Source organism: Mugil cephalus, chromosome 11 (assembly GCF_022458985.1).
Source record: "Mugil cephalus isolate CIBA_MC_2020 chromosome 11, CIBA_Mcephalus_1.1, whole genome shotgun sequence".
NCBI classification, from domain to species: Eukaryota; Metazoa; Chordata; class Actinopteri; order Mugiliformes; family Mugilidae; genus Mugil; species Mugil cephalus.
This window is the reverse complement of record NC_061780.1, coordinates 18,656,849-18,684,030: the sequence shown is the minus strand read 5'-3', so window position 1 is coordinate 18,684,030 and position 27,182 is coordinate 18,656,849. Positions and strand designations below refer to the sequence as shown.

At 43.0% G+C, this 27,182-nt stretch overlaps 1 protein-coding gene across 8 annotated transcripts in view; it reads left to right on the top strand.

Moving 5' to 3' along the window:
• The window catches only part of LOC125015961 (plectin-like), a 59,482-nt gene that overhangs the window by 22,600 nt on the left and 9,700 nt on the right, over positions 1 to 27,182 (top strand). The window contains exons 2-33 of one of the 8 annotated variants that reach the window (XM_047598081.1): positions 2,336 to 2,397; positions 5,949 to 5,969; positions 6,572 to 6,661; positions 7,959 to 8,036; positions 8,143 to 8,235; positions 9,462 to 9,628; positions 11,893 to 12,008; positions 12,132 to 12,235; positions 13,104 to 13,223; positions 14,054 to 14,149; positions 14,247 to 14,374; positions 15,759 to 15,852; positions 16,224 to 16,378; positions 16,550 to 16,871; positions 16,988 to 17,065; positions 17,155 to 17,316; positions 17,426 to 17,530; positions 17,657 to 17,752; positions 17,869 to 17,994; positions 18,093 to 18,245; positions 18,354 to 18,508; positions 18,623 to 18,749; positions 19,131 to 19,314; positions 19,430 to 19,453; positions 19,906 to 20,063; positions 20,364 to 20,542; positions 20,627 to 20,765; positions 20,973 to 21,329; positions 21,419 to 21,502; positions 21,610 to 21,714; positions 21,811 to 21,909; positions 23,695 to 27,048. In XM_047598081.1, coding sequence (XP_047454037.1) covers positions 2,336 to 2,397; positions 5,949 to 5,969; positions 6,572 to 6,661; positions 7,959 to 8,036; positions 8,143 to 8,235; positions 9,462 to 9,628; positions 11,893 to 12,008; positions 12,132 to 12,235; positions 13,104 to 13,223; positions 14,054 to 14,149; positions 14,247 to 14,374; positions 15,759 to 15,852; positions 16,224 to 16,378; positions 16,550 to 16,871; positions 16,988 to 17,065; positions 17,155 to 17,316; positions 17,426 to 17,530; positions 17,657 to 17,752; positions 17,869 to 17,994; positions 18,093 to 18,245; positions 18,354 to 18,508; positions 18,623 to 18,749; positions 19,131 to 19,314; positions 19,430 to 19,453; positions 19,906 to 20,063; positions 20,364 to 20,542; positions 20,627 to 20,765; positions 20,973 to 21,329; positions 21,419 to 21,502; positions 21,610 to 21,714; positions 21,811 to 21,909; positions 23,695 to 27,048 — 7,331 coding nt within the window. Of the gene's footprint in view, positions 1 to 2,335; positions 2,398 to 5,948; positions 5,970 to 6,571; positions 6,662 to 7,958; positions 8,037 to 8,142; positions 8,248 to 9,461; positions 9,629 to 11,892; positions 12,009 to 12,131; positions 12,236 to 13,103; positions 13,224 to 14,053; positions 14,150 to 14,246; positions 14,375 to 15,758; positions 15,853 to 16,223; positions 16,379 to 16,549; positions 16,872 to 16,987; positions 17,066 to 17,154; positions 17,317 to 17,425; positions 17,531 to 17,656; positions 17,753 to 17,868; positions 17,995 to 18,092; positions 18,246 to 18,353; positions 18,509 to 18,622; positions 18,750 to 19,130; positions 19,315 to 19,429; positions 19,454 to 19,905; positions 20,064 to 20,363; positions 20,543 to 20,626; positions 20,766 to 20,972; positions 21,330 to 21,418; positions 21,503 to 21,609; positions 21,715 to 21,810; positions 21,910 to 23,694; positions 27,049 to 27,182 lie in introns of all 8 variants that reach the window. The other 7 variants (XM_047598074.1, XM_047598080.1, XM_047598076.1 and 4 more) reach the window with 7 other exon arrangements.

Below are 27,182 nucleotides of genomic sequence, written 5' to 3'. Positions count from 1 at the left end.
CAAGAAGAGGAGCTTTTAATTTAATTTCACACCTGGATGGTGTTCAGGCTGCAGACATTTTTCTGGAAAGAAGAGCTTAAAGGGGTTTTATGTGGGAGCTGTCAGAAGAGGAGATTGTGTTTCTTTACCTTTGCTCGGGAGTTTATAGTCGTGTCAGGCATGTGTACATGTGCAGCATATTATCTCTCGTACTCATTTATTTCAGCTAGACTGGGCTGAATTGTCTAAAAAAAAAATAAAGGAGGATACTCCCCCTTTTCTAATGCATCAGCAGCTTCCTCATTTCGCATTGGTCAGCAAAGCCCACTCAAAACAAATTTATACCATGCGTGCATGTGTTCTGGGGTGAGTGACTCACTGGAGTCCGTTTTGTCTTCAGTTGGAGACCGGATGAATGAGTCTCTTTGTCATTTTCATTCAGATTGTTCCTCTTTTTTTGTTTTTCGTTTTTTTTCTTGTGGCTCCTTGTGCAGTGGTAACTTTTTCAAATCTACAAAGGAGATCTGGATAAAGAGAAGTCTTCATCAGACTTCCACACTGTGCACTGATTGATCTGTCGAGATTGTGCCTTTGCATTCACGACACTGATGCTGTCATTTAAACTTCCCAGTGGAGCTGAATGAAGCATTCAGAACTTTCGGAAAAAATAATATTTGCAATTCAAGTAAAGTCCTGTCTTAAGAATCTCACTAAAATATTATAAAATCTTTCTGGCATGTCAAAATAAAAGCACCCATTATGCTGGGAAATGAAAGTTTATATTAACATGAATTACACTACTACATTACTGTTGAATAGTTTTCTCCGGTTAAAATTTTAGTGGAAGTAAATATCGCTGCATCTCATTATTTTATTACTCTTATCTGCATGTGTGTCTTAATCTGAAAGGTATTTATAGTAACTACAAATAAGGGTTGTATGTAATGGAGTTTAAGATATAGCAGAGTACATTAGTGTAGTTGTAGGGATTGAAGGTTCATGGTGGATGTAATCCGCACCAAACTGAATGAAGCCTAATGGTTTCTGCTGACATGTGACACCGGTCCACTCCCACAATGCAAGTGCTCGTTGCAAAAAAACGCAAAACGTAACAAGGTGCAAACAGAGCAGAGCGACCCATGGTTCAAGATGAAACTCGTCTGGGAAACCACATTTGCCAACAGTGTTCTTTTGGAAACATCCTTATGGGTGCATCACCCGTTGTCAGGGCTCCGCTCTGGCTGTCATTACGCACCCTTTCGACGGGAAGTAGAACTACAGACTTAAACGTGAAAGGAGAAGGTTAAAAGCCTGTGTGCGGTTTCCATGGCAACGCAGTGCCATAACACGTTTGCAAAAGTCAGCGCCGACTCCCTGTTGAGAAAACAAATGCAGCCTCCGGGTGCCTATTTTGCGTTAGCGTTGTATCACTGCCCTTTGCTTTTCACGGCCTGGGTGTGTCACTCTATGAAAGAAAGTTAGATCACTCCCTTAGAACTGATAAGAACCGAGGACTTTGTGTTGTGGCCAGAGATCATTTTTTGGCATGATGTGAATAGACCTGCTGTGTGAGTCAGTGAAGGTGGGACCCTCTGTTAAAAAACAAAACAAAACAAAAAAAAAGGAATCAAGTGGTGCCGGGTGAAGCACTTCCTGGAGCTGCCTAATTGGTTTGCTCGCAGTCATCCTCGGGAATTAATAGCTGTATACTGAACCACAATCTTCATGTCACGTGGGGACGCAGCAGAAAAATCCATCCACTGTGTTCTTAATAAATTTTGGCAGGACACACCTTGAGGTTTTTCTTCTTCCTCAGCTCCATAAAACCAGACGCAGGTTCGGTTTGTTGTCTTAGTGGGTGTTTTCCATGCCCAGACCTTGTTCTTTCTTGTTGGAAAATTGCACCTACTAATAGTTATGCCATGCCTCACCGTAAGCACTCAGAGTTATCTTCACAGTTCAGGGACATGTATGGTTTGAGCGGTTTCATACTTGTTTCTGCCTCAGAGCACAGCTGCCAGTGGTGTGTCATACGGTAGAGCGAGACATTGTTCTCCGGACAATAGGGGCGCATCTGTCTACGACCAATGCGCTCCAGTGTTATCTGAGTCAGATGCAGACGTACGCAGGAAGGGAAGAGGTGTATTTTCCACCCACTCATAAATTCCGTTTGTCCAACAGGAATCAGACAGGTCTGGTGTCTTGGAGATTTCACATTTTGTTTGGTCTTTTGAACAGAAGAAGTAAAACAACCTGTTGTTCACACCATTGTGATACACTCGCCCTAAATACACCTAAATACTTTACCCAGAGTCTCTTCTTTCTGATGTTTAACCATGGTGTCTCTGTGTTGCAGATGAACGAGACCGAGTACAGAAAAAGACCTTCACAAAATGGGTGAACAAGCACTTGATAAAGGTAAGGACCTTATGCTTACTTTCTCCTTGCACATGAATGGTCTCCTTCCTGCACAGCAGCCATGCATTTTCCCACAGGTGCTTTTGGGAGAACGGTATCCACAGATTTCAACATGCGGTTGAGCAGCCCCTCCAGGGTCAAACAATACAGGTGGCCAACGCCCAGTGGTTACATAAGTGTCAAACAAATGTTGCAACTCTGACTTGTATGACTTTTTGTCAAATAAGTACTAGTCATTTTAGTTAAGTCTATATTTGCATTGATTGGATTCATAATAAATAATATATTTGGTAAACCATTAGTTGGCCAAATGAGAACAATGAACAGGGCACTATTCTTGAAATCTGCAGCTACAGAACTTTAGTTTGCAAGAATGCAATTCCACGTTTTCGATTCTACTGAGACAGGCCATCGTTATCTTGAATGTAACCCATCGCTCACCTGTTTGTAAGCGACTCTGCAGACATTATTGGCAGCACCCCACCGACCCGCTTGTACAAACACCCCTTAGCTAGTCAGTTATTGTTTCGCGCTCGGTCACTAATGGTGCATCGTGATGGGGAGGCTTACCAGACGTCAGCTCTGTCGTCAGCTGAGAGACTGCGTAGTCCATCCATCAGCACTCGTCCACTCTCACCTACCTCACTCTATGCTCTCAAACTATGGCCTGAAAGCCCTCCAGTAGATCTCACATTCAGAGAGGTAAACGGGTCAGTAACGGAGTCAAACAGACCATCCTCCTCGATCCGGAGGTCCTCATTAGGAGTGAAAAATTAGCCCCCGGGAACACAATACCCCTCCCCCAGAGCAATAAAAATATCCCACTTTTTTTCCAGGAAACTCCATCGGCAGCAATACATTTGCAGCCCTTTGACATTAAGTGCTTCCACATTATTTCTGCATTCACTCCACACACATAGGGCCATTCATTCTTTTTACAAATGGAACAAGAAGAAAAAAAATAAGCACAAACAGTGTTATCCTTTCCATGAACGTGCACTACTAATGTATTCTGCTACCACCGTATGAGAACACACTCACAGAGGTTCCCCCTCTTGTTTTCTTCTAAGTGTTCTCTGTGAATTCTGGAGGGTGAGTCATAGGCATCTGGAATTACTTAGCTCCAACTGGAAAGTCAAAGTCTGGTCCTGTTCCAAAGCCCACTGCGGTGGTGGCCAACGGTAGCACATGTGCTCCAGATACTCCTGGGTCTGGGTGGCTACCTGCCTTCATGCCCGCCTTAAACTGAAAGGCAAGCACTCGGGGATATCCACACCAATATTATTGTTTCCAGTGTACCCTAAAATAATGCACTGCAAAGCTTTTACTTGAATCATGCTCTTTTAAAATCGAGTTAATTTAGGCGTTCGACCAGACACCACATTTGGCATCTACAATTAAAGGGAAAAATTGCCACTTTTTATATTTTTATGTGAATGTCCAATTGGGGTTGATGGTAATTGTAGTCAGTTGTAGCAGTAAATTCCTCTCTGTGTGCTACATTGAGTTTGCCAAGTTGTCCTGCTGGCACAGTTGTTATCTTACGGTCGCCTACATGCAGGATTCCTTGTGCGTGAGAAAAGTACCCAGCTCGCTTAGGTGGCTGTGTCAGTGTTCAGTTCCAGCCGACCCTGTGTCCAAAAACTAAGAGCACATACAATACCTCTGGCACCTCTGTCAACATTTAACACAGTGAAATTCGTGGCTGCAGAATGATTCTATTTCTGTTGGAGTTTTTTGCCAGCCATTTCATTTTGCTAGCCCAATGCAGCTGCAGCCTCTGCCTCTCTTCGCTGCATTTCATCATCTGCATACTACTGGCAAAAAAACAAGATGAACATCTACGCCAGTAAGCCATTTTCGTAGTAGTGGATTTTGAGCTGCGTCTACAGCAGCTCCCCTGGATTCCTAGAGATGAAGACTAAAAAACCTGGCTGAAGCAGCCTGTAGTTTTTCTGGTGACCAATAACATCACATTACTAGATGAACAACAGATTTTGATTTATTAAAATGTATAATAAATGTAAATGTTTAATGTACTAAAAGAGGTCACACCAATCTTAGCACTCCTATGCTAATGGGAGGATTGACTTAGCTTTTCACAGTCAGTATACGTTAGTATAATAATATTCCTATAGAATATTGTGACATTTTCATATTAAGCATGGGGACATTAGAAACTACAAAATGCACTCAGCATCAGAGAATCACATTTCCAGAAAGAGGCAGATGTTTGGACAAGAAAGTGTTAACTCTGCATGTGCACACAACTTTTCTGCTAAGATTAAACTGGTGTTCGACTGATTTAATGGCTTAATGGTTGGCTCGACAGTGCCAGACTACAGGTTAGGTGCAGCCACATAGAGATGTGAAGGGCCATTAAGTGTTTTCCTCTGCTCAGTAAATCTCTTTATATTGTGCAAGACGGAGTGGAATGTCAGACCAGCTGCAAATCTGTTTTCTGGAGGGTTACTGCAAACTGCTCTTTAATTCATATGCAGAATAAAATTGCTCTAAATCGAGATTGTCGGTCTATGTATGTTTCAGTGACAGGAAAATGGAGTCAACTTCACAAGATGACATAAACATTACGTAAAAACTTAGGCATGTAGGGTTTGTTGTTCCCAGGCGGCAGATCACAGAGAACTGGAGGCACCCGTATGGGGGCTCGTCAGCCATGTCCACTAATGACTTTCACCTAGAAATGTTTACAGAGCGGCTCTTTTTGACCCCAAAAGGGCAATTTGTAGGGTAACACCTACCTTTCAGCAGCAACGCTGCTGGCGATCGTGCAGGGCTTGACAAAACCTTCTTCAGCACAAAGTAATTGAGAGGTGGCGATGGACACCTCTATTACACTCTGAGGAGATTATCACATGGAGGGCAATGAGATAACAGAAAATCAACAAATCCATCGCATATGCAAAGGAAGCAAGGTTTCACGGGTCATGCAGCTCAAAAGCATGTAATGTTTTACTTATTGTGATGATGTGAAAATATGACAGAAGAGTCAACTTAAATGAGGTTTGTCATATAGAGGTTTTAAACGGTCTCCTGCAATAGTGCAACACATGCATTTTTTTTATTTTTTTTGCATGTAAACAGTGAACCCTAGTGGTCGCAGTTATTGGTTGCCTCTTCCACCACAGCGTGCTTCGCTCCATCTCCACAGTGCAGGCAGGGTGGAGCGTATCGATGTCGGTTCCATGGATGGTCGGACGCTGGTGCCCCTCTTGCCAAGATAAATCAGCCACTGTTGTAACTTGCAGGGAAAACTTTACTTTCATTCCAGTTTAGGGCAGAGTCCTCATTTTCTCTCGTGATGGAAACACACCCAGCTCCGTTTGCACAGTTGTTGTCATTGGACTGGAAAAGACCAGTTTAATTATCGTGTGCTTCATCTGTTCACATGTCAGCATGTTCATCATCAAATCCTCCTAATTCCCTGTTTTCATTCCATGTTGATCTTTTCCTCTCCTATTCTCCTCTTTCCATTTGTCCCCTTTCTCCATTAACTCATCCATCTGTTCTCCCTCCCAATCTTCACCCAGGCTCGGTGGGTAGAGATAGAGGTAGGTATTGGGTATTACATTTGAGCAGCACTATTCCAGCTGTGTGTCTGGTCATTGTAGGAACTTGCATGGAGACCATCTTTCCCCCCTCACGTTGTTCCCCCCTCCAAATTTCCAGGATTGTGTTTTCTGGCACCATCACAACACCTTTTTCACACATCTCTCACTTGCTTCTTTGTCTGGTTGCAGTTACACCACACCTCTTTTATATGAATGAACAATTGAGCAACTAAATAAAGTTATAACAGAAATCCAAGAGGTTCAACGCACAGCTTTGAGTTTCAGTCAGTTTTATTTTCACCAGACCACCTTTCTATTTTTTTCCTGTCTTGTATATGTCAGAGTTGACGGCTTCCATTTAGCGTTTGGATCAGAAGTTAGGCTTGGCTGCTCCTGGCTATGCATTCCTAACTTGTGTAGAACTGTGCAATTGTATAAGAAAAAAAAATGCTCCCAGCAATGAAAATTGAAAATGTGTATCATGTACAATTGGTTTAACGTGTCATAACTTGTACTTTTTTCACTTTTTTTTTTTTTTTAAAGAATTGCAGAATTACAAAATCATAAAAACTCCTCTGCTTTGTTCTCCTTTGCCCTGGCAGGCACAGCGTCACGTCACAGACCTGTATGAAGACCTCCGAGATGGACATAACCTGATCTCGCTGTTGGAGGTCCTCTCTGGGGAAACGCTGGTGAGTACGCTCCCGACGTTTTCTGATGCGCCCGAGCTCTGCATCTTGAGTTTACTCAACCATGCTCCATTATCCAAACCTAAACCCTGATTAATGAGCCAAGCACTTAAGTCGACCTAAAGTGCCCACCTGTGGCAGCAAAGTGTAACAACGCAACCAAGCTGTCAGTCAGAAGCTTAACCTGGCCTGTACCTTGCTTAACAAAGACCTGCTATCAGAATCTGTTGGCTCTTTAATTTTTTTCTTAATCCTCATTCTTACACACCGATCTTCGATCTAGCATCAAACTGGCTGGTGTTGTTTTTTTGTTTTTTTTCTGAGTTCAGATCTGTCCAGACGCTTCTGTTGCTGCAGGTCATTGCTAGTTTCACCAGCTCCAGCTCTGCTCAGCTTCTGAATGCCTCCACGGCCTTAACACATTAACGCCTCCTTGGTCTGTGTGTGTGCGCGCGCTTGTGTGTGTGTTTGTAAACTGTACTATCTGATCCACAGTTCTTCTTTTCCTCTTCCACCTCCCCCCGTCTCTCTTACCTTCTCAACTTCTTTTAACCTTCCTCTGTTTGTGCTGATCTTTGACCTTCGCCTCCTCTCCTTTGCACTGCTCTTGCTTCGGTTAGCCGAGGGAGAGAGACGTGGTCAAGAGCGTTCGGTTGGTGAGTGGGTTTGTAACTTAAAAGTAGGCACCCCATTGTTTTATTTTATTTTATTTATTTTATTAGTTGTTTTTTTTTTCACCTACACTTTCCTGGTGATTTGGCTGTGCATGGTATCCATTGACTTCCACTCATGATTTATATCGTTGGCTTGGTTGTTTTTCTCATTGACAGGCTTGCTTCAACCATGTAGCTTTTACTTTCCTGCTGTCGTGATGTATATTCCATGTAGCCATGATCTAAATTAGACTGCCAGAAGAAATGCTTAGTCAGTGAGGATTCCCTGCTGAAACAAGTTATCCCAAACCCTTTTATCTCTTTGTGGGATGTTGGCGAACAATGAGACAATCAGAAAGAGATTATATAACATTTTATATTACATAATTCAACAGTCTATCACTATACTTTTGCTTATTTATCTAAATATCCAGCTCTACAAGTCATCCCACTTGTTTTTCTTTGCGCTGAATATCATTCCATTTCATTTTTTTTGTATTTTTGACATCTGTAATTTCTCTGTTGTTATTGGTATCCTCCCCCTCCTTCCACCAGAACACCAAAGGACCATCCTTTGACAATAGTAGCAGAACAAAGTGCATGCAATGCAACTAAACACTTCTTTATCTTTTATTTCTCCTCTTCAGCCAAGAGAGAAAGGCCGCATGCGATTCCACAAACTGCAGAATGTACAGATAGCACTGGACTTCCTCAGACACCGGCAGGTATGATACAGTAAATTATACCTTAAACCTCTGGGCTGGAAAAAAAACTATGCCTGCGTGTATTTAGATGGAGTTCTAGAATAATTTTATTCTTTTGTTTTCCCAGGTCAAGCTGGTCAACATCAGAAATGACGACATTGCAGACGGGAACCCCAAGCTGACTCTGGGCTTAATATGGACCATCATCCTCCACTTCCAGGTCTCCTCCACTGTCAGTGTTGTGTTCCATTACATTATCGCTCTGTATCTCTGTCTCTGGGATCTGCACCTCTCAGCTGCCGTTTCTACATCTCCTTGGAGCCAATCAGAATGGACTCTGCTCTACAGCGTTAATTCCATAAAAACATTTCTGAATCAAAACATGCTCATTCAAGCCATACTCTTATTCAAGTATTAACACACTAACTCCGAAGTTAAGTATTTATTATCCTGTAGATATTTTGAAGTGTTACTAGGATTAAACCACCATCTGGGTGGGGTAGTATGAGTCACTTCACTTTCAAGAGGAGGGCGTGTCAGTCTGAGTGTACGGCTTTTGTCCCGTTCGCATCTCAGGTCTCAGGCCCTTTCCTGCTTTTCTTGTGCAAGCCAAAATCTGCCAGGGCATCAGCCTCATAGTCATGGTCCCACCCACGCCCATAGAGGATGAGAGTGGTGCAGTTTGATGAAGCTGGTAATGATACCATCTGCACCCCTGCAGACAAACACACTGTTCCCAGTGTCTTTTTTTTTTTTTGTACTTTTATACAATAGAGAAATATGAGTCAGCTGGCTTGTGGTGACTGGTGAATCATCCGTAGATAAAAGAGTAAACTTTCCCTCTCATCATGTGATGAGATATATTTCACAGCCTAATTATCTTTAATAAATTTAATTTGCGGAGGGGGGAAAAAAGATGTGAGCCTTTAAGTTAAATATAGGACATGGTAATAACGGGTATATATTGTGCACCTTTTTTACTGAAGCAGAGAAAGTAGAAATTTATTTTGAAATCATCCCTTACTTTAAAACGAGATCAGAGCAAGCTAGGGCTATGAGCGGCTAATTTACACACACAAACGCATGGAATGGAAAACCCGCCGACGTCTATGACTCATCATTCCTACCGACAAATTCCCCAAACGAAAAGAGCAGCGTTTTTCCGAGCCAAGGCCAGGCAGACATCCTGCTGCGTCCTGCAAACCGACACTTCAATCCACTGATCTGATCCCAGTAAATATCTGATGTGCTCCTACAACGCCCAATCGTGAATTAAATGATCAGAGGGTGGATTAATCGGTAAACTCTTGTGGTGTCTGGTAATTAAACTGCATCTCTTGGTTTCCATTAATGATTCATTTCTTCCACGTTTCCTCTACGTACATTATCTGCAAATACTGAGACTACCGCGTCTCTTACGTTCTGTCTTTTCGCCTATCGCCTCAGATCTCAGACATTCAGGTCAACGGCCAGTCGGAAGACATGACGGCCAAGGAGAAGCTGCTGCTCTGGTCCCAGAGGATGACGGACGGCTATCAGGGCATCCGCTGCGACAACTTCTCCACCAGCTGGAGGGACGGCAAGCTCTTCAACGCCGTCATACACAAGCACTAGTGAGTGTGGTCGAACGATTAAGTCCCAAAGTGTGCACAGAAAAGCCTGCTGCAGGTCACCAGCCTGTCCCCACCCTGCTTTGTTATAACACATAAAGACTCCACAACAAGTGATATAAGTTGTGTTGTTGCCACGATGCAATGGTTCTAGCGACTTCTTTTTTTTTTTTGCCAAGCCTTGTCCTGACATACCTCTGTCTATAGGTTTAATTTAATAGTGAATGCAACGGAGCAAGAGTATGAGCTCTTGAAGGCTTTCAGACTTTAAATTACACTTCATGAGTCCAGTTTAAACCTGCACTGTAATTGAATTTTTCTCTGGGGGCTGACAAGACGTGTCTAGTCTTAAATAACTTTGCATATGGTATACCTGTTATTTTATTTCGTATCGTTTAGGTGGGGATGGCTGTGGCTCAAAAGGTAGAGCCATGAACGAGAGTGTTAGCACTTTGATCCCTGAACATCCTTAAAATGCATTCTTTTGATCTATTTTACTGCACCTCAGAGGTTTATTAAAAACTGCGTGTAAGTGTCCCAGGTGAACATTTCGGGCCCTCAGGCTAATTCTGTTCCTCCTTTGGTAAATGCTTACCTAAATAAGCACTCGTAAAAACCTAGTATTAAAAAGTAAAATCTGAATCTCTTGCGGTTGCACTCTAAATATGCTGATTCCCCCAAAGCTATTGTGTGTGTTTATAGTAGAATTAGAAGATGGCTATAGCTTTGTTTGTCAGCATCCTGGGAAATGAATGCACGTGGAGTTCTCAGAAAGCTTTGTCAACACCTTGGTCCAGAGAGCAAGAAGCAGAAAAGTGCTATTACACGAGAGAGAGACGTTGATCCTTTCAATCCATTATGATTTGAAAGAAAAAGGTGCCTGGAGGGGCAAGTCTCCTCAAACTTGAGCGTGTACCTACAGCTTTTTTTTTCTTCTTCTTTTTTTTCCAGACTCTAGAGTCTTTTCATAAAGGTCATGGGTGTGGTGCGTGGGCGTAACTGTATCTCTGGCGCATGAAAACTGTGGCGTTACTTTGTGCCGAGGCATAAGTCGGGGCAATCTAGTGCAGAATATCTGTTCATCATGAGAATTCGCTATCATCCAGGGTGTATGAATGTGTGATGTTTCACGATATGGACTTGCAAAGACGGACCTGGACCTTCAGGAGACTATGCAAGAATGGATTTACTTGCTACCGTCAAGCCTTCAAAGGATTTGTTAGAGTAGATAGATGCACCTGCGACTAGAACTATTGAAACATAATTTTTTTATTTGCCACTGGACAAGGACTTTCCTGCAGATATTAACATGCTCGGTACAAGAAAGAAATCTAAGAAGAAGAAAGGAAGCCTGGGCTTTATCGGTGGCTCGTCAGGATTTTCCAGCAATGTGAACAAGCGGGTGTTCATGTTTTGTGAGGATATCCCATCAGAGGGATCCTCCTGGGACTTGGGGCAGGGCTCTCATAGCTCAGGGACCCGCTCTAGCGGGGAAGAATTTGGCCACGACTTGGGGTCCCGCGACTTTCATGGAAGAGAGGGCCACGGTCTTAGTGGCTCCATGAGGCCAAGAGGGCAGTACTCTGTGAGAGAAACCCATCATCTGGAATCCTCTCCTGTGTATGGACAAAACTCAGGCCACTCCACTCTCTGCATCAGAGAGCTGTAGGAAACCGCACACTCTGCATTTGTATATGCATGTCATTTCCTGTGCTTTTAAAATGCTTATGGTTTATACTTTTAAGACTACAAGTAATTCTGCACTCTGGAGATTTGAACTTTTGTTTTTTCTGGTTGTGACTCAAGATGTGACAGCGTTGATTATGTCAGCTGGTCTGTAAATTACATTCCACCTACAGCTGCTCTGACATCTGCCATAAAGAGTCAAACACCCAGAGGACAAAACAGGCAGGTGGTAGTGCAGATTTGTTAGAAAGCAAACAGTTGGGCTCTTTTGCAGCTTTTAGCCACTAGCAGAAAGTCTGTTAGTATTTGGGTCACCTCAAAATGTGTTCATGTGTGACATCTCTCCTGTACATATCTGGCTTTAGTTTGATTTGTGGTGAGTTGTAAATATATGGTGTATTTGTATTTCCTTTGAGGCTTTGCTACTGCTTTATGGTCCCAGCCAATTGTAGAAAATTGGTGCTTTTGAAAAGACTCCAAAGTTATCTCATCATACTATAGTCCATATCCTGTTGTGAGCATTGGTTACTTCTGAAGATTCTGTTGGTGATCAATTGTATTTTTGTGTTTGTGTTCTCTAGTCCCAGACTTGTCGACATGAGCAAGGTCTACCGACAGTCCAACTTGGAGAACCTGGAACAGGCCTTCAGTGTGGCTGAGAGAGATTTGGGAGTGACACGTCTACTAGACCCTGAAGGTACAACTTGCCAAAATCAGCTTAAACACACATGGAAAGACATTTTTTTATGCTAATAATAGTGCAACTGAATGTTATGCTGTAATATATCTGCAAGCTTCTTACGTTACTTTATCCTTTCAGATGTCGATGTCCCACACCCTGATGAGAAATCCATCATCACTTACGTGTCATCCTTGTATGATGTCATGCCTCGCACTGACGTACACGATGGCCTCAGAGCTAATGTAAGCGGAATGCACATAACATGTACCACCCATGGCAACAGCTATAAAGATGTAAATACTTTGATTGTACCTCAGAGTGACACAGACTCTAATTTGATTTGATCCGACGCTTGATCCGATTTAATCCGAGCCAAACGAGCTTGTGACTCTTATAAGTTGGGTTTTGTTTTCCGTCACTACAAGTAGTTCAAAGAGAAATGCAAGTCTTGTGAAACCAACTATCGCAGAAAATGAGCAGCCTGTGGTGTTTGTGCTGTCAAGAAAGATGATATCTATTGTTATGTCAGTTCACATGAGGGCAGGGTTGCACAGAACTCCGTGTCTCCATATAAGGTCACAATTTTGATATGAATAGTCCTTATATTTCAGAGAGATTTTCTTGTCTTTCGACATATTTTTTTCCTCAGGCATAAATCTGAGGGCCACGTGGGGGAGGGATCCATCTCACTGAGCCCCAGCTCAGGCATCAAGCATATAGTTCCTCCCCTATATGAGTTTCTTCCTTTTAAAAGAGGGTTTATCCCGTGTTGCTCTGAGGAGTTGTAGCTCTGGGTTAGAAAAACATCTAGAGAAAATTTGTATTGTTAATAACGTAAATGATATAGATTTGATATAACTCAAGTCATGAAAAAAAAAATCCTTTCTGCCAGTCTCCTGCTATTGGTTCCCTTCTCTCACCTTCCCCTCAGCCAGTGTCAGCAAACCCCTCTCTGCCTCCTTGTCCACTCACACAAAACCTGATTTGTTGCTGCCTAATTGAGTTTAGGACGGCGTGTGAGTGGACGAAAATGGAGACGCAGGAGAAGAAGAGCCCTCCTGTCCGTTGTTTTTAAACTCCCAGATAACTTTTCTCCTGTGTTGGCTGCAGGAGCTCGAGCTGCGCTGGCAGGAGTACTACGAGCGGGTGACAATTCTGCTCCAGTGGATCCGCCACCATGTCGTGATCTTCGAGGAGAGGAAGTTCCCTGGCAGCTACGAGGAGATCGAGGTGAGTTTATGATGATGTGCAGTTATTATGCCTTGAAGCCTTTTAGTTTTTTGTTTTTTTTTACATGTGTTTGCAGTTGAGGAACACGACAATGTGTCCTTACTGCAGCTCAAGAAAAATCTCTCATCAGATTATTAAGAGATCAATGCAGACACCATGCATGTATTAAAAATTGAAAATATTGCGAAACATCAAACGTTGTTAGATCAAAGAATATGCTTACATAATGTCTGGCTGTGTGCAGACAGAGGAGACTGTGTTCACAAGCATTGTTGTATTGTAGGTGGGGCTGCGCTGGTGCTGAGAAAATACAGCCAAAAGGCAAAAAGACTCATAATGTTTAACTTAATCTTAGAATCCACCCTACCGCTCCCTGACAGCCCTTCAGATCAAAAGCTTAACGTGGCTTAAGTATTTTTCTTAATTTGCTAAGTCAAGTCTTAGCAGCACGGCATGATCAGAAGTTTTGGGTGTGTGTTTTAAAGAGACAGTTAACAGACTATTAAGTTAACAGACTGTTAAGTTAACGGACTGTTAAGTTAACAGACCACAAGCAAGCATTCTATTATTGGGCTAATTTCATTTACACCAGTCATGGGAAATTTTTAGGACTATATGACCTCCCTGTACAAAGGACATATACTGAAGTTTGATGCGACATAATGTACTTTTTCTATTGGCAAAATGACTGACTGTATATGATGTGTCATGGTATAGGTTTCCCAATGTGATGTCAATGCTTGATTTGTTTCAAAAGTTTAAGAAATCCCAACATACAAATATGTACATATTGTCAATGTAATTGTTCCTTTTGTGTGTTTTTCCTTTAGCTTCTTTGGCGCCAGTTCTTGAAGTTTAAAGAAACGGAGCTGCCGGTGAAAGAGTCTGACAAGAACCACTCAAAACAGATCTACCAATCCTTTGAGGCAAGCTGCATGAAATTGTGAATGGTGTCGTGTTATTTTATATCCCCAATCCGTCCGTGCGCAATAACTGGTGCGCTTTACTTCTAATTGTTCACAGAGTGCTGTGCATTCCGGTCAGGTGAAGGTTCCTCCAGGCTACCATCCCATTGACGTGGAAAAAGAATGGGGCCGACTCCACGTGGCCATCCTTGAGAGAGAACGCCTGCTGAGGATAGAGTTTGAGAGGTTAGTACAAAGGGTGGGCATTAAACGTTATGCTGCTGACATCAAGGAGTGTCATTGCTATGGGGTGCGGGTGTCTGGTCTGGTCTAGGTGGGTGGTACACATCTAAGGAACATCCAAACAAATGCCAGGTCCAAAAGTTTCCCAGCAGAACATGTCGCAAGATGGTCAATGTTATTTACTTCTCCTGTGAGTGGTCATAATGTTATGCCTGATGCGTGTATACTATATGTTTACGACAATCAAATGTTAATGGTGCTTCGTATTTTTATGGTAAGGGATGCGATGTTGAGTTACAATAGAACAATACAATAATAAATATGCCCGGCACCACAGGAGCTGAATAGATTTGTAAAAATTTGCTCACAGCCTGGTTTAGACAGTTACGGAGTTAGAGAGTCTGCAGTCATTTTGGACTGTCACTTTGTTGACCATCAGATTAGTCTGACCTCCAGTCAAAGACCTCATGCTTTGACGTCCAGTGTGTCCATAGAAAATGGTTGAAAACCTGTAATCTGTAACATTGGAAAAATCCATTTACCAGTAAAATAATAAGGTACAATACTTGTCGACTCCAACTTAAAGAAGAATCATATTCATGAGTTAGTTAATGCTAACTAAGTCCACGCTTGGTTATTCTTTGTCTAAGCCAAGAGTAACCAAAGTAAAAGTAACATAAGAAATCAAGACTTGACGAAGGATAGGAGCGCACCGGTTCAATTAAATATTTACTCACTGTTAAACACAAAGTCTAAAAAAATTTTTTAATTAAATTATTATTAACAGTATTTGGCATATTTTACCTTTGCTGTTGAAGAAAGTAGTCTCTAGTTGAGGTTCTTTCCTTGTTTTGTGCGTTGTCTTGTAATTGACCACCATGGAGCTATAATTAAGCGTGATGAAATAGATAAGACTCATTTTTTTAATTGTATTTAGAGTTATCTTGCATCATGCCCGGAAAATGGGATGGTTTCGTGTCACGAGGCTGTCTGCTCATCTTGCCGTCAGACAGGCTTGTTTATGGTTGTGAGATGTGCAATGACTTAATGAGCAGACTGGACGTCTTTGTCAGGAGATGGAGACAATTCTGGTTCGCTCTTAGCTCACTCGTCACAGAGTAAAGGCAGTGTGAGGAGTGCCAACTTCTCTTGTAGCTTGAAGTACAATCTGTCGAGAAGAGCTGAGGTATGGCGTTTGTGACTGACCCTCACAGGTTGGAGTATTTGCTGAGACGGAGGTGGCCGTAAGTGTTCTCACTGACGTGTTGTGAGTTTTGGGTTGGGCTGTGGAAGCCTAGAAATGCCAGGGATGACTGGATGACTAAGGGATGGTCACGGTTTTATTTTGTTTCGTCGGTCTTAACTTTGTTTTATTGATTTTCTCCAGAATCGAGAGGCTCCAGAGAATTTACAACAAAGTCCAGATGGAGTCAGGGTTGTGTGAGGAGCAGTTCGCCCATCTGGAGGCCCTGCTGCAGAAGGTGAGTCTTCTATTGGACTAAAAATTAGAGACTAAACCATTCTGTACATGTACTGTACTAGTATGTGTTTTCCCATACATTCAAAATATATCATTTTCCGCTTTCAAAATGTTTAGCTGTTGCAGTAGGTAGTAGTGGAGCATTTCTCAAATCCAGTTTTTGGGCCCCTCTTACTCAATTTAGTGAAACTCAAATTGAATTAAAATGTTCCTTCCAGTGAAATATTCATAAAATTTCAGAGCCAAAAGAATGAGAGGGAGAGAAATGTGTTTTGTTTTTTTCTCTCTTTTTTGTAATTTTTAGTTTTTTCTGATTCGGCTGGCATTGGAAGAAGGTTGGTTGGTTCATGTTTCTGTCTGTCTTTCTTTCAGGACATTCGTCTGCTGAACGCAGGGAAACCAGCTCAGCACACAGCTGAAGTGGAGAGGGAGCTGGACAAGGCAGACAACACGATTCGACTGCTCTTCAATGACGTGCAGATGCTCAAGGATGGGCGCCACCCTCAGGCTGAACAGATGTACCGCAGGTGGGTGTAATGTGTGTGCTTAATTCGAATGAGCGAAAACATATCAGCATTTTTTTTTTTTTTCATTTTCCCGAAGCAGAATGTTGCAATGATCCGACTCATCAAGTAGAAATGAAAAAACATGCAAGGCCAATGTCCATTAACAGCTCTCTTTGTTCCTCACTTCCGCAGGGTTTACCGCCTCCACGAGCGCCTGGTGAACTTGCGCAGCGATTACAACCTTCGTCTGAAGTCTTCCGTGGCTACTGCCCAGGCCAACCTGACCCAGTCCTCCCAGCAGACCAGCATGAAGATCCGGCCCGAGCTGGATGACGTGACCCTGCGCTATGTCCAAGATCTGCTGGCCTGGGTGGAGGAGAACCAGCGTCGCCTTGATGAGTGCGAGTGGGGCTCTGACCTGCCCTCGGTGGAATCCCAGCTGGGCAGCCACAGAGGCCACCATCAGACCGTGGAGGATTTCAAATCCAAGATTGAACGGGCCAAGGCTGACGAGGTAGTGATCTTGTTAGACCATTTTAAAGGACTACAGACTATCCTGACTTAAAATAAGTGCATGTGTGTGGCGTATTTCTTATCAGTAATGACATTTGCATCCTCCGTCTGCTCTAGACCCAGTTATCTCCTATCAGCAAGGGTACATACAAAGAATACCTGGGAAAACTGGATCTCCAGTATGGCAAACTACTGGTAAATATTCTTTGTGAATATTTTTTCTCCGATTCTCAAGCAGCTTTCTTAATCAGCTCTTGATCATTTAATTCATTTTTGTCTTTCAGACCTCTTCCAAGTCTCGCCTGAGGAACTTGGATTCGCTGCACACATTTGTCAGTGCAGCCACCAAGGAACTCATGTGGTTAAATGACAAAGAAGAGGAAGAGGTCAACTTTGACTGGAGTGACAGGAACAGCAACATGACGGCTAAGAAAGACAATTACTCGGTGCGTGCAATGCACATGATCCAGCTTTTTCATCTCTAATTTTTGCCCTTTAGATTCTCTGATAGTTGTTAGGTGAATAAACACAATGTTTGTCTTTTGGATTCTTCAGGGTCTCATGCGAGAGCTGGAGCTGAGGGAAAAGAAGGTCAATGACATCCAGACCTTGGGAGACAAACTTGTCAAGGATGGACATCCTGGCAAAAAGACAGTTGAGGTGATTACAGCAGTGATGTCCACTAAACTGTTTTAGAACTTTCTACAAGCATACAACATTAATTTAGAACTGTTGCTACTGAATTAAAAAATTAACACATCATGTCTTCTTCTTGATGCCTTTCAGGCCTTTACAGCTGCCTTGCAGACTCAGTGGAGCTGGATCCTACAGCTGTGCTGCTGCATAGAGGCTCATCTCAAAGAAAACACAGCCTACTACCAGGTGTGGAACGCAGACATTCATGAATGTGACAAATTCCAAATGACTCGTAAGCAAATATTTCTAGCGCTGAGATTCAGAAATGTTCTGCCCCCTCATGTGAACTCCTTTCTTTGTAGTTTTTTGCTGATGTGAAAGAGGCTCAGGACAAGATGAAGAAGATGCAGGAGAACATGAAAAAGAAATACAGCTGCGACCGTTCCACCACAGCCACACGCCTGGAGGATCTGCTGCAGGATGCTGTGGTGAGTGGAAGACCATGCTGCAGTGTTGTGCCACATGTGCTCTGTATGATGATGGCGATTTCTTGTGGTCTAATCTAGATTTTCATATTTGTCAACAGGATGAGAAAGAACAGCTGAACGAATTCAAGACACTGGTGACCAGCCTGAACAAGAGAGCAAAGTCCATCATCCAGCTGAAACCCCGCAACCCCACCACCTCCATCAAAGGCAAACTGCCCATCCAGGCCGTCTGTGACTTCAAACAGCAGGAGGTTAGGACGATCAGTCAATAAAGACACATAATCACTAACTTGTTGGCTTGGAATTGTGGCAGAGCCTTGGTATGCCTTCTTTGAATGTTTCCTTTTTCCTGGTTTCAGATCACTGTCCATAAAGGAGATGAGTGTGCACTCCTCAACAACTCCCAGCCCTTCAAGTGGAAGGTGCTGAACCGTTCTGGACACGAGGCGGTGGTGCCTTCCGTCTGCTTCCTCGTACCTCCAGTCAACAAGGAGGCTGTGGACAGCGTGGCGAGGTGAGAATACAGTGGGAAACAGAACAAAATGGGACCCTAGGAAATCCACTTGATCATTTCTATGGTGTAATTTCTAAAAATGTGTTCATTAATTTCATTTCTGCCGTACTCTAGTCTGGACGGAGGTCATCAGACGATGGTGACCATGTGGCAGACGCTCCACATAAACATGAAGAGTCTGCTTTCATGGCAGTACCTGATGAGAGACTATACACAGATACGCTCCTGGAACATCACCACGGTTGGTATCAATTCTCGTATTTAAACTGTTTATTTTTTATATATTAGATTAGATAAATTCTACCCAAACTTTTGGGATATACACTTCTGAAGTCTATAGGCCAGTCTATCCAGGGAACAGTAAGTTTCTTTGTGTGACTGGTGCTAAAACACAAAGATAATTTATCATCTTAGCACAGGAACTAACCCTGTTAAAACAAGAGGGCCTTATTCGTTGGGCTTTCTCTCATGTATATTTGAGACCATGAAATGAACCTCATTCCAACCAAATTAACATAATTAGATTACATTGCAACATAAATCTCTTCAAAGTGTCAGGTCCAGCTGCACTAAATCAGTCCTACCGTCTAACCTCCTCTCCACTCTTCTCCACTGTGAGCAGTTAAAGACCATGAAACCAGAGGAATACCGTCTGATCATGAGGAACCTGGAACTCCACTATCAGGACTTCATGCGCGACAGCCAGGACTCGCAGATCTTCGGGCCGGACGACCGCATGCAGGTCGAGGAGGACTACAACAAGTCCACACAGCACTTTGACAACCTGCTTCGCTCCATGGAGAAAGGTACGGCTTAGCCTCTGAACAACCGGTTGATTTTAGTCATTCGAGATTATACTGAGGGGACATGCAATGCGTGTCTAGTACATTTACAGTATATAACTGTCAATTCACCTTACAGGGCAAATGGTTGTTAGACTCCAAGGTGAGTGCTATAAAGCCAGCCCAAGCTACAGCTCACAACGCTAATGGTTGTACACGCTTTTGAGCTTTGAGTGGGATGTTCAGATACAAACATTAGAGTTTAGATTAGAGTAATGCGTGACTGCATGTTGTTTTGTTTCCCAAGTTGCTCTGTGCGCAACGTAGAACACGTGTCGTGAGTTAGGCGACACTGTGGTTTCGGTTATTGTGCCCTATCATATAATAATATGATTACCACTGATAAAAAGCCACGCACTGTTTAGTGTACGCTATGTATATGTGGATGTAGCGTACACTAAACAGTCTGAGACACAAAACATGAAGAACTGCATGTCAGACAATGGAATGAGAATGTAAAAATGTCTGTCCCCCCTCGCATCATTTTTGTCGTAATGCTGATCTATTTCTTTCTATTCCCGCCGCTCCGAAACTAATGCAAATGTTGTCCTGCAGGTCAACAGGTCGAGTCTCTGTGTAAGAACTACATCTCTGAGGTCAAGGACCTGCGCCTGCGTATAGAGGACTGCGAGGCCCGGACGGTGGCTCGCATCCGCAAACCCGTGGAAAAAGAGCCTCTGAAAGAATGCGTTCAGAAGACAACAGAGCAGAAGGTACTGAACTCACAATTACCAGTGTCATTTGCAGAAACGGAAATGCGACATCAACTCATCATGTCTAAATAAACCAAGGAAAGATGTGCAGGCTAAAAAAAAATACATGAATATTTTTAAATAATCACCAATAAGGGGTGGAAAAATAGCACCTCCTATACCAAAGTCATACCAGAATCTGTGTAGGTATGAAATGAAGTAAAACAGTGAATTGAAACTGTTTATAATCAGTCAGGTAAAACCATATTACAGGACAGGCTGTTTCCCAACCATTACCACTTTCTTTCCTCTGTTTTGCAGAAAGTCCAGGGCGAGCTTGAAGGCCTCAAGAAGGACCTTAATAAGGTTTCTGTAAAGACACAAGAAGTCTTGGCCTCCCCTCAGCAATCTGCCTCAGCTCCCGTTCTGCGGTCAGAGCTCGACCTCACCGTGCAGAAGATGGATCACACCTACATGCTCTCCTCCGTTTATCTCGAGAAGTAAGTCGCCAAACACTTATCGTCGGAGAGCATGCGCCACTTCCCAACCGGCCTCTTTAATGTGTTTATATTTCCTTGTCCCAGGTTGAAGACTGTGGAAATGGTGATCCGTAATGCACAGGGTGCTGAGGGAGTTCTCAAGCAGTACGAGGACTGCCTGCGCGAGGTTCACACCGTGCCTGGAGACATCAAGCAAGTGGAGACTTACAGAGCAAAGCTTAAGGTAACAGTAAAATTCAACATGAGATCTCAAACGAAGATAATCCTTTATCAACCCTTTATGGGGCAAGGAACCATAGTTGGTAACTTGGGCAAATTGCGTACCTGTGCCTCTCAGTGAGGTTTACAGAAGCATGTGGTTTGCATTCAGCCAATCAGAGACGAGTGAGAATGCTTCTCAGGTCAGATCTATTTTGTATGAAACTTGCAGAAAATGCGAGGCGAGGCCGAGAGTGAACAGCCTGTGTTTGATTCCTTGGAAGAGGAGCTGAAGAAAGCCTCAACCGTGAGCGACAAGATGTGTCGCGTGCACAATGAGCGTGACGTTGAGCTGGACCACTACCGCCAGCAGCTGTCTGGCCTACAGGACCGGTGGAAGGCCGTGTTCACCCAGATCGACCTTCGACAGAGAGAGCTGGAGCAGCTCGGTCGCCAGCTGGGTTACTATCGGGAGAGCTACGACTGGCTGATTCGCTGGATTGCTGACGCCAAGCAGAGGCAGGAGAAGATTCAGGCCGTGCCCATCACTGACAGCAAAATTCTGAAAGAACAACTTGCCCAGGAGAAGGTTTGTTTTTAACTCTTTAACAGCATTCTCTTTGTTTTCAGGCAAAACACGTCAACTTAACATTTATTTCAAATCTTTTTCCCTAACAGAAACTGCTGGAGGAGATTGAGCAGAACAAAGACAAAGTTGACGAGTGTCAGAAATATGCTAAAGCATACATTGATACTATCAAGGTGAGCTTTAAATATCAGCAGTTTGCATCCATTTTTAGCATAAATACTGTGCTTTAGAGCATTTACAGAAATAGTCTGCGGCATAACTGATCTTTTTAATGATACAGGACTATGAGCTGCAGTTGGTTGCCTACAAAGCTCAGGTGGAACCTCTTGCTTCTCCTTTGAAGAAAACCAAACTGGATTCTGCTTCTGATAACATTATTCAGGAGGTGAGTTTTTTTTTTAATAATAATAGCTTATATAGTGAATCTTTTCATTAATTAACTGGTGTCAATGTGAAATAAACATGTTTCTCCCCTCATCAGTATGTAACACTTAGGACCAGATACAGCGAGCTGATGACCCTGACCAGTCAATACATCAAATTCATCACCGACTCGCAGCGCCGCCTGGAGGACGAGGAGGTGCGTGACAACTGGCTGAGGATTCCAAACAAACTAAATTCTAACAATAACCTAACCAACCAAACAAATAATCAACCGACCGCCAAACGACATTACCCGCCGATCGCCAAAACACATGCATGCACACACGCCGTTTTTCCAGTGTGTCTCAGAACACACGCGCTCACATACGTTCCATTTAATGTACGGGTGACAAATAGTTCCTTTGCATTCGTTATGCTTGAAACATTGGCATGCTGTAGCTGACCTATTAGCCAGAGATGATAATATTTTTTGGAACATATTGTAAGCTTTGGTTTGCTACTTGGAAACAATAATACATGAAGTCTTGCACTTACATTCAAGTGAGTACAGCATCACAGTGGAGGCTTTATTAAGCCTGTGACTGTTAATGTCATAAAATTAGTACGTACAGCACAATGTGTGGTCACACGTATTAGCCACTCCATTTCCATCCATTCTGTGTGTTGTGCCATTTTCGATTTAGAATGAGGGGTTCTTTCTTTCACTTCTTTCAATTTTCCCCTTTCTTTATCTCATTTCCCACTTTATTTTACGCGTTTCACCTCCAAAGCTATGACTCTATGGTTCAGCCTGGTTGTCTTCTGCTCTTTCTTTTCTAAATTAACAAAAATTTAAAGGTTTACATTCTTTCCTAACCCCAGTGTTTTGTTTGTTTCTTTGCTTCTCTTAACTGCCTGCCAGTGCTTTACCATGATGAATGCTTAACTTGTTTGAGCATTAAAGAGGTAAATTATTCTCAGTGTTTCGGGTACCTACCTACTGCATAATCTTCATTCCCTCTGTCATCCTCACATTTGTGTCTGTCACAATCTTTCTTTTGACTTTCCATTGCATATTTATTCTCTTATTTCACCGCAGCTTTATACAGAAACACTGCAACTTTCCATATTGTCTTGCCTATTTGCAAATATCTTCACGGCACTTTACTCTACTGTAAATGGCACTTTACTGGCACCTTTACTTCATCTACCATTCTTCCTGAACTTATCACTGTCATAGGCTGGTTTTGTAACTTTCAGTGCCTTCACCTGAATCTGTTACCTTTAACTTTACCTTTCCTTTCTATTCCATTTTGTCACAAATAGTGATTTAATGAACCCCCAGTGCATGGGATGAGATAGCGACCAGTCTAAGAGAATGGTTTGAGTAATACTCTAACATGAAGTGTTAAGGATTTATTTCAAAGGCAACATTTTTTTTAGAATATTTTACCATATTCCACACATAAGTTTCAGTAGTTATTATAAAATAAATGTGTGGGAAATACACATAAACTACCGTACAAGAAATGATTGTTTGTTGAAAGTAACATTTAAGAATTAACTAGTTGTAATGCCGTTCTATAAAACTAGTGATACAGCTACAGCTGCATGCCATATGGTTTTCTTGCTGTGTTGTGAAGTGATATTTTGTTTCCATACATTAACTGCTACATCGCCATCTTCCATTATTTTCTGAATCGTCTTGTCATGAATTATTTCAATTGCATCGTGAATTTAACATTACTTTGATGAATGTGCATCTAATATTTTGCTAGTAATTGATCTCTTATTTAATCATGAGCTAATTTTAACATTAACATAGCCTAGGTAATACACTACATTAAGCTGCTCTTTTTCCAGTGTGCTTTTTCAACTGTCATTACAAAAGTAATTACAATTTCAATGCACACTGTTCTGAGCTAGTTAATGTACGGTATTGCCTTTAACCTGTCATGCTTGATTATAATCCTTTCTTTACCATTTGCTTCCACTAATGCAGAAAGCTGCAGAGAAACTCAAAGCAGAAGAGCAGAGAAAAATGGCGGAGATGCAGGCTGAGTTAGACAAACAGAAGCAGTTAGCTGAAGCTCATGCAAAGGCCATTGCAAAAGCTGAGAAAGAGGCTCAAGAGCTGAAGCTTATAATGCAAAAAGAAGTAAGCAAAAGAGAAACTGCTGCCGTCGATGCAGAAAAACAAAAGCAAAACATCCAACTGGAACTGCACGAACTCAAAAATCTCTCAGAGCAGCAGATCAAGGACAAAAGTCAACAGGTGAATGAAGCTCTTCAAAGCCGGGCTAAAATTGAGGACGAAATTCGTCTCATCCGGATCCAACTTGAGACAACAGTAAAACAAAAGTCAACTGCAGAATTTGAGCTGAAGCAACTTCGCGATAGAGCTGATGAAGCTGAGAGACTGAGAAAGGCCGCTCAAGAAGAGGCCGAGAAGCTCCGCAAACAAGTTAACGAAGAGAACCAGAAGAAGCTCATGGCAGAGCAAGAACTCAAACTCAAATCTGAGGCTGAGAAAGAAGCTGCTAGGCAAAAACAAAAAGCGCTGGATGACCTTGAAATTCTCAGGAGGCAGGCTGAGGAAGCTGACAGGCAGGTGAAACAAGCAGAGATTGAAAAGGCGAGACAAATCAATGTGGCACTGGAGGCAGCCCAGAAGAGATCCGCTGCTGAGCTCCAGAGCAAACACATTTCTTTTGTGGAGAAGACCTCAAAGTTAGAGGAATCACTCAAGCAAGAGCATGGCACTGTCCTTCAGCTCCAGCAACAAGCTGCATATCTCAAGAAACAACAGGAGGATGCAGAAAATGCCAGAGAAGAGGCAGAAAAAGAGCTGGAGAAATGGAGGCAGAAAGCTAATGAGGCCCTTCGCCTCAGACTCCAGGCTGAAGAAGAAGCTCACAAAAAGAGCCTTGCCCAAGAAGAAGCTGAGAAACAAAAGGAGGAGGCAGAGCGTGAGGCTAAAAAGAGAGCCAAAGCTGAAGAGTCAGCCCTGAAGCAGAAGGAAATGGCAGAGAGCGAACTTGAGAGGCAGAGGAAGGTAGCTGAGAGTACATCTCAGCAGAAACTCACTGCAGAACAGGAGCTCATTCGGCTTAGGGCAGACTTTGACAATGCAGAACAACAAAGAACCCTCCTTGAAGATGAACTTTACCGTTTGAAGAATGATGTTGCCGCAGCACAGCAACAAAGGAAACAGCTGGAAGATGAATTGGCCAAGGTTAGGAGTGAAATGGATGTACTCGTTCAAATGAAGTCTAAGGCAGAGAAGGAGTCCATGTCCAACACAGAGAAGAGCAAACAACTTCTTGAGGCAGAGGCCGCCAAGATGAGGGACCTGGCTGAGGAGGCAAGCAAACTTAGAGCAATTGCAGAAGAGGCCAAGCATCAGAGGCAAATTGCTGAGCAAGAGGCAGCCCATCAGAGAGCAGAAGCTGAGAGGATTCTCAAAGAGAAGCTGGCTGCAATCAGTGAGGCCACCCGCTTAAAAACAGAGGCGGAAATTGCCCTGAAAGAGAAAGAGGCAGAAAATGAGAGACTTCGCCGTCACGCTGAGGATGAAGCTTACCAGAGGAAAGCTCTTGAAGACCAGGCCAACCAGCACAAGCAAGAGATTGAGGAAAAGATAGTCCAACTTAAAAAGTCATCTGAGGTCGAAATGGAAAGACAAAAAGCAATAGTAGATGACACACTCAAACAGAGGCGCGTTGTTGAGGAAGAAATACGTATTCTTAAGCTCAACTTTGAAAAGGCTTCATCTGGAAAACTTGATCTGGAGCTTGAACTGAATAAGCTTAAAAACATTGCAGAGGAAACCCAACAAAGCAAGCTTAGAGCAGAGGAGGAGGCAGAGAAACTTAGGCAACTTGCTCTTGAGGAGGAGAAGAGGAGGAGGGAAGCAGAGGAGAAGGTAAAGAAGATTGCTGCTGCAGAAGAAGAGGCGGCCAGACAACGCAGGGCTGCCCAAGAAGAGCTTGAGCGTCTGAAAAAGAAAGCAGAAGAAGCCAGGAAGCAGAAAGAAGAGGCCGACAGAGAGGCAGAAAAACAAATTGTTGCAGCCCAACAAGCAGCCCAGAAATGCAGTGCAGCTGAACAGCAAGCCCAAAGTGTCCTCGCTCAACAGAAGGAAGATGTTATCATGCAGAAGAAGCTTAAGGAAGAATATGAAAAAGCCAAGAAGCTGGCTAAAGAGGCAGAGGCTGCTAAGGAGAAGGCAGAAAGGGAGGCAGCTCTCCTCCGTCAACAAGCAGAAGATGCAGAGCGACAAAGAGCAGCTGCTGAGGAAGAAGCGGCAAACCAAGCCAAAGCCCAGGAAGATGCCGAGAGGCTGAGGAAGGAGGCTGAATTTGAAGCTGCTAAACGAGCACAGGCAGAAGCTGCAGCACTCAAGCAGAAGCAACAGGCTGATGCAGAGATGGCAAAGCACAAGAAACTGGCGGAGCAAACATTAAAACAGAAGTTCCAAGTGGAGCAAGAGCTCACAAAGGTTAAGCTTAGACTAGATGAAACTGATAAACAGAAATCTCTCCTGGATGAAGAGCTTCAGCGCCTGAAGGATGAAGTTGATGATGCTGTCAAAAAAAGGGGTCAAGTGGAGGAGGAACTGTTCAAAGTCAAGGTTCAGATGGAGGAACTACTCAAACTGAAATCGAAAATTGAAGAGGAAAATCAGCGCCTCATCAAAAAAGACAAAGACAACACACAAAAATTCCTTGCCGAAGAGGCAGAGAATATGAAAAAGCTTGCAGAGGACGCTGCTAGACTAACTGTGGAGGCTCAAGAGGCGGCACGATTGAGGAAGATTGCGGAGCAAGACCTAATTCAGCAACATGAACTTGCTGAGAAAATGCTCAAAGAGAAAATGCAGGCCATACAAGAGGCATCTAGACTCAAAGCTGAGGCAGAGATGCTCCAAAGGCAGAAAGACTTGGCTCAGGAGCAAGCACAAAAGCTTCTGGAGGATAAACAGTTAATGCAGCAGCGTTTGGATGAGGAAACTGAAGAATACCAAAAGTTACTTGAAGTAGAGCGAAAAAGGCAGTTGGACATAATGGCTGAATCTGAAAGACTCAAGCTTCAAGTTTCTCAGCTCAGTGATGCACAGGCCAGAGCTCAAGAAGAGGCAATAAAATTCAGGAAGCAAGCTGACACAATTGCAGCCCGTCTTCACGAGACTGAAACAGCTACCCAAGAAAAAATGACTGTAGTGGAAAGACTGGAAATTGAAAGACTAAATTCCAGCAAAGAGGCTGACGATTTACGCAAAGCTATCGCGGACCTAGAGAACGAGAAGGCTAGGCTGAAAAAGGAGGCTGAAGAACTTCAAAATAAGTCTAAAGAGGTATTGTGTCAAAATGGCATAACCGAGCAGCTTATGTCATTGTTAACTCTTTCTAAATCGAAAACTAACCCTCTCTTCTTAAAATTTCCTCTATTCCTTTCTCCGATTATACTAATCATGAAATCATATTTTAA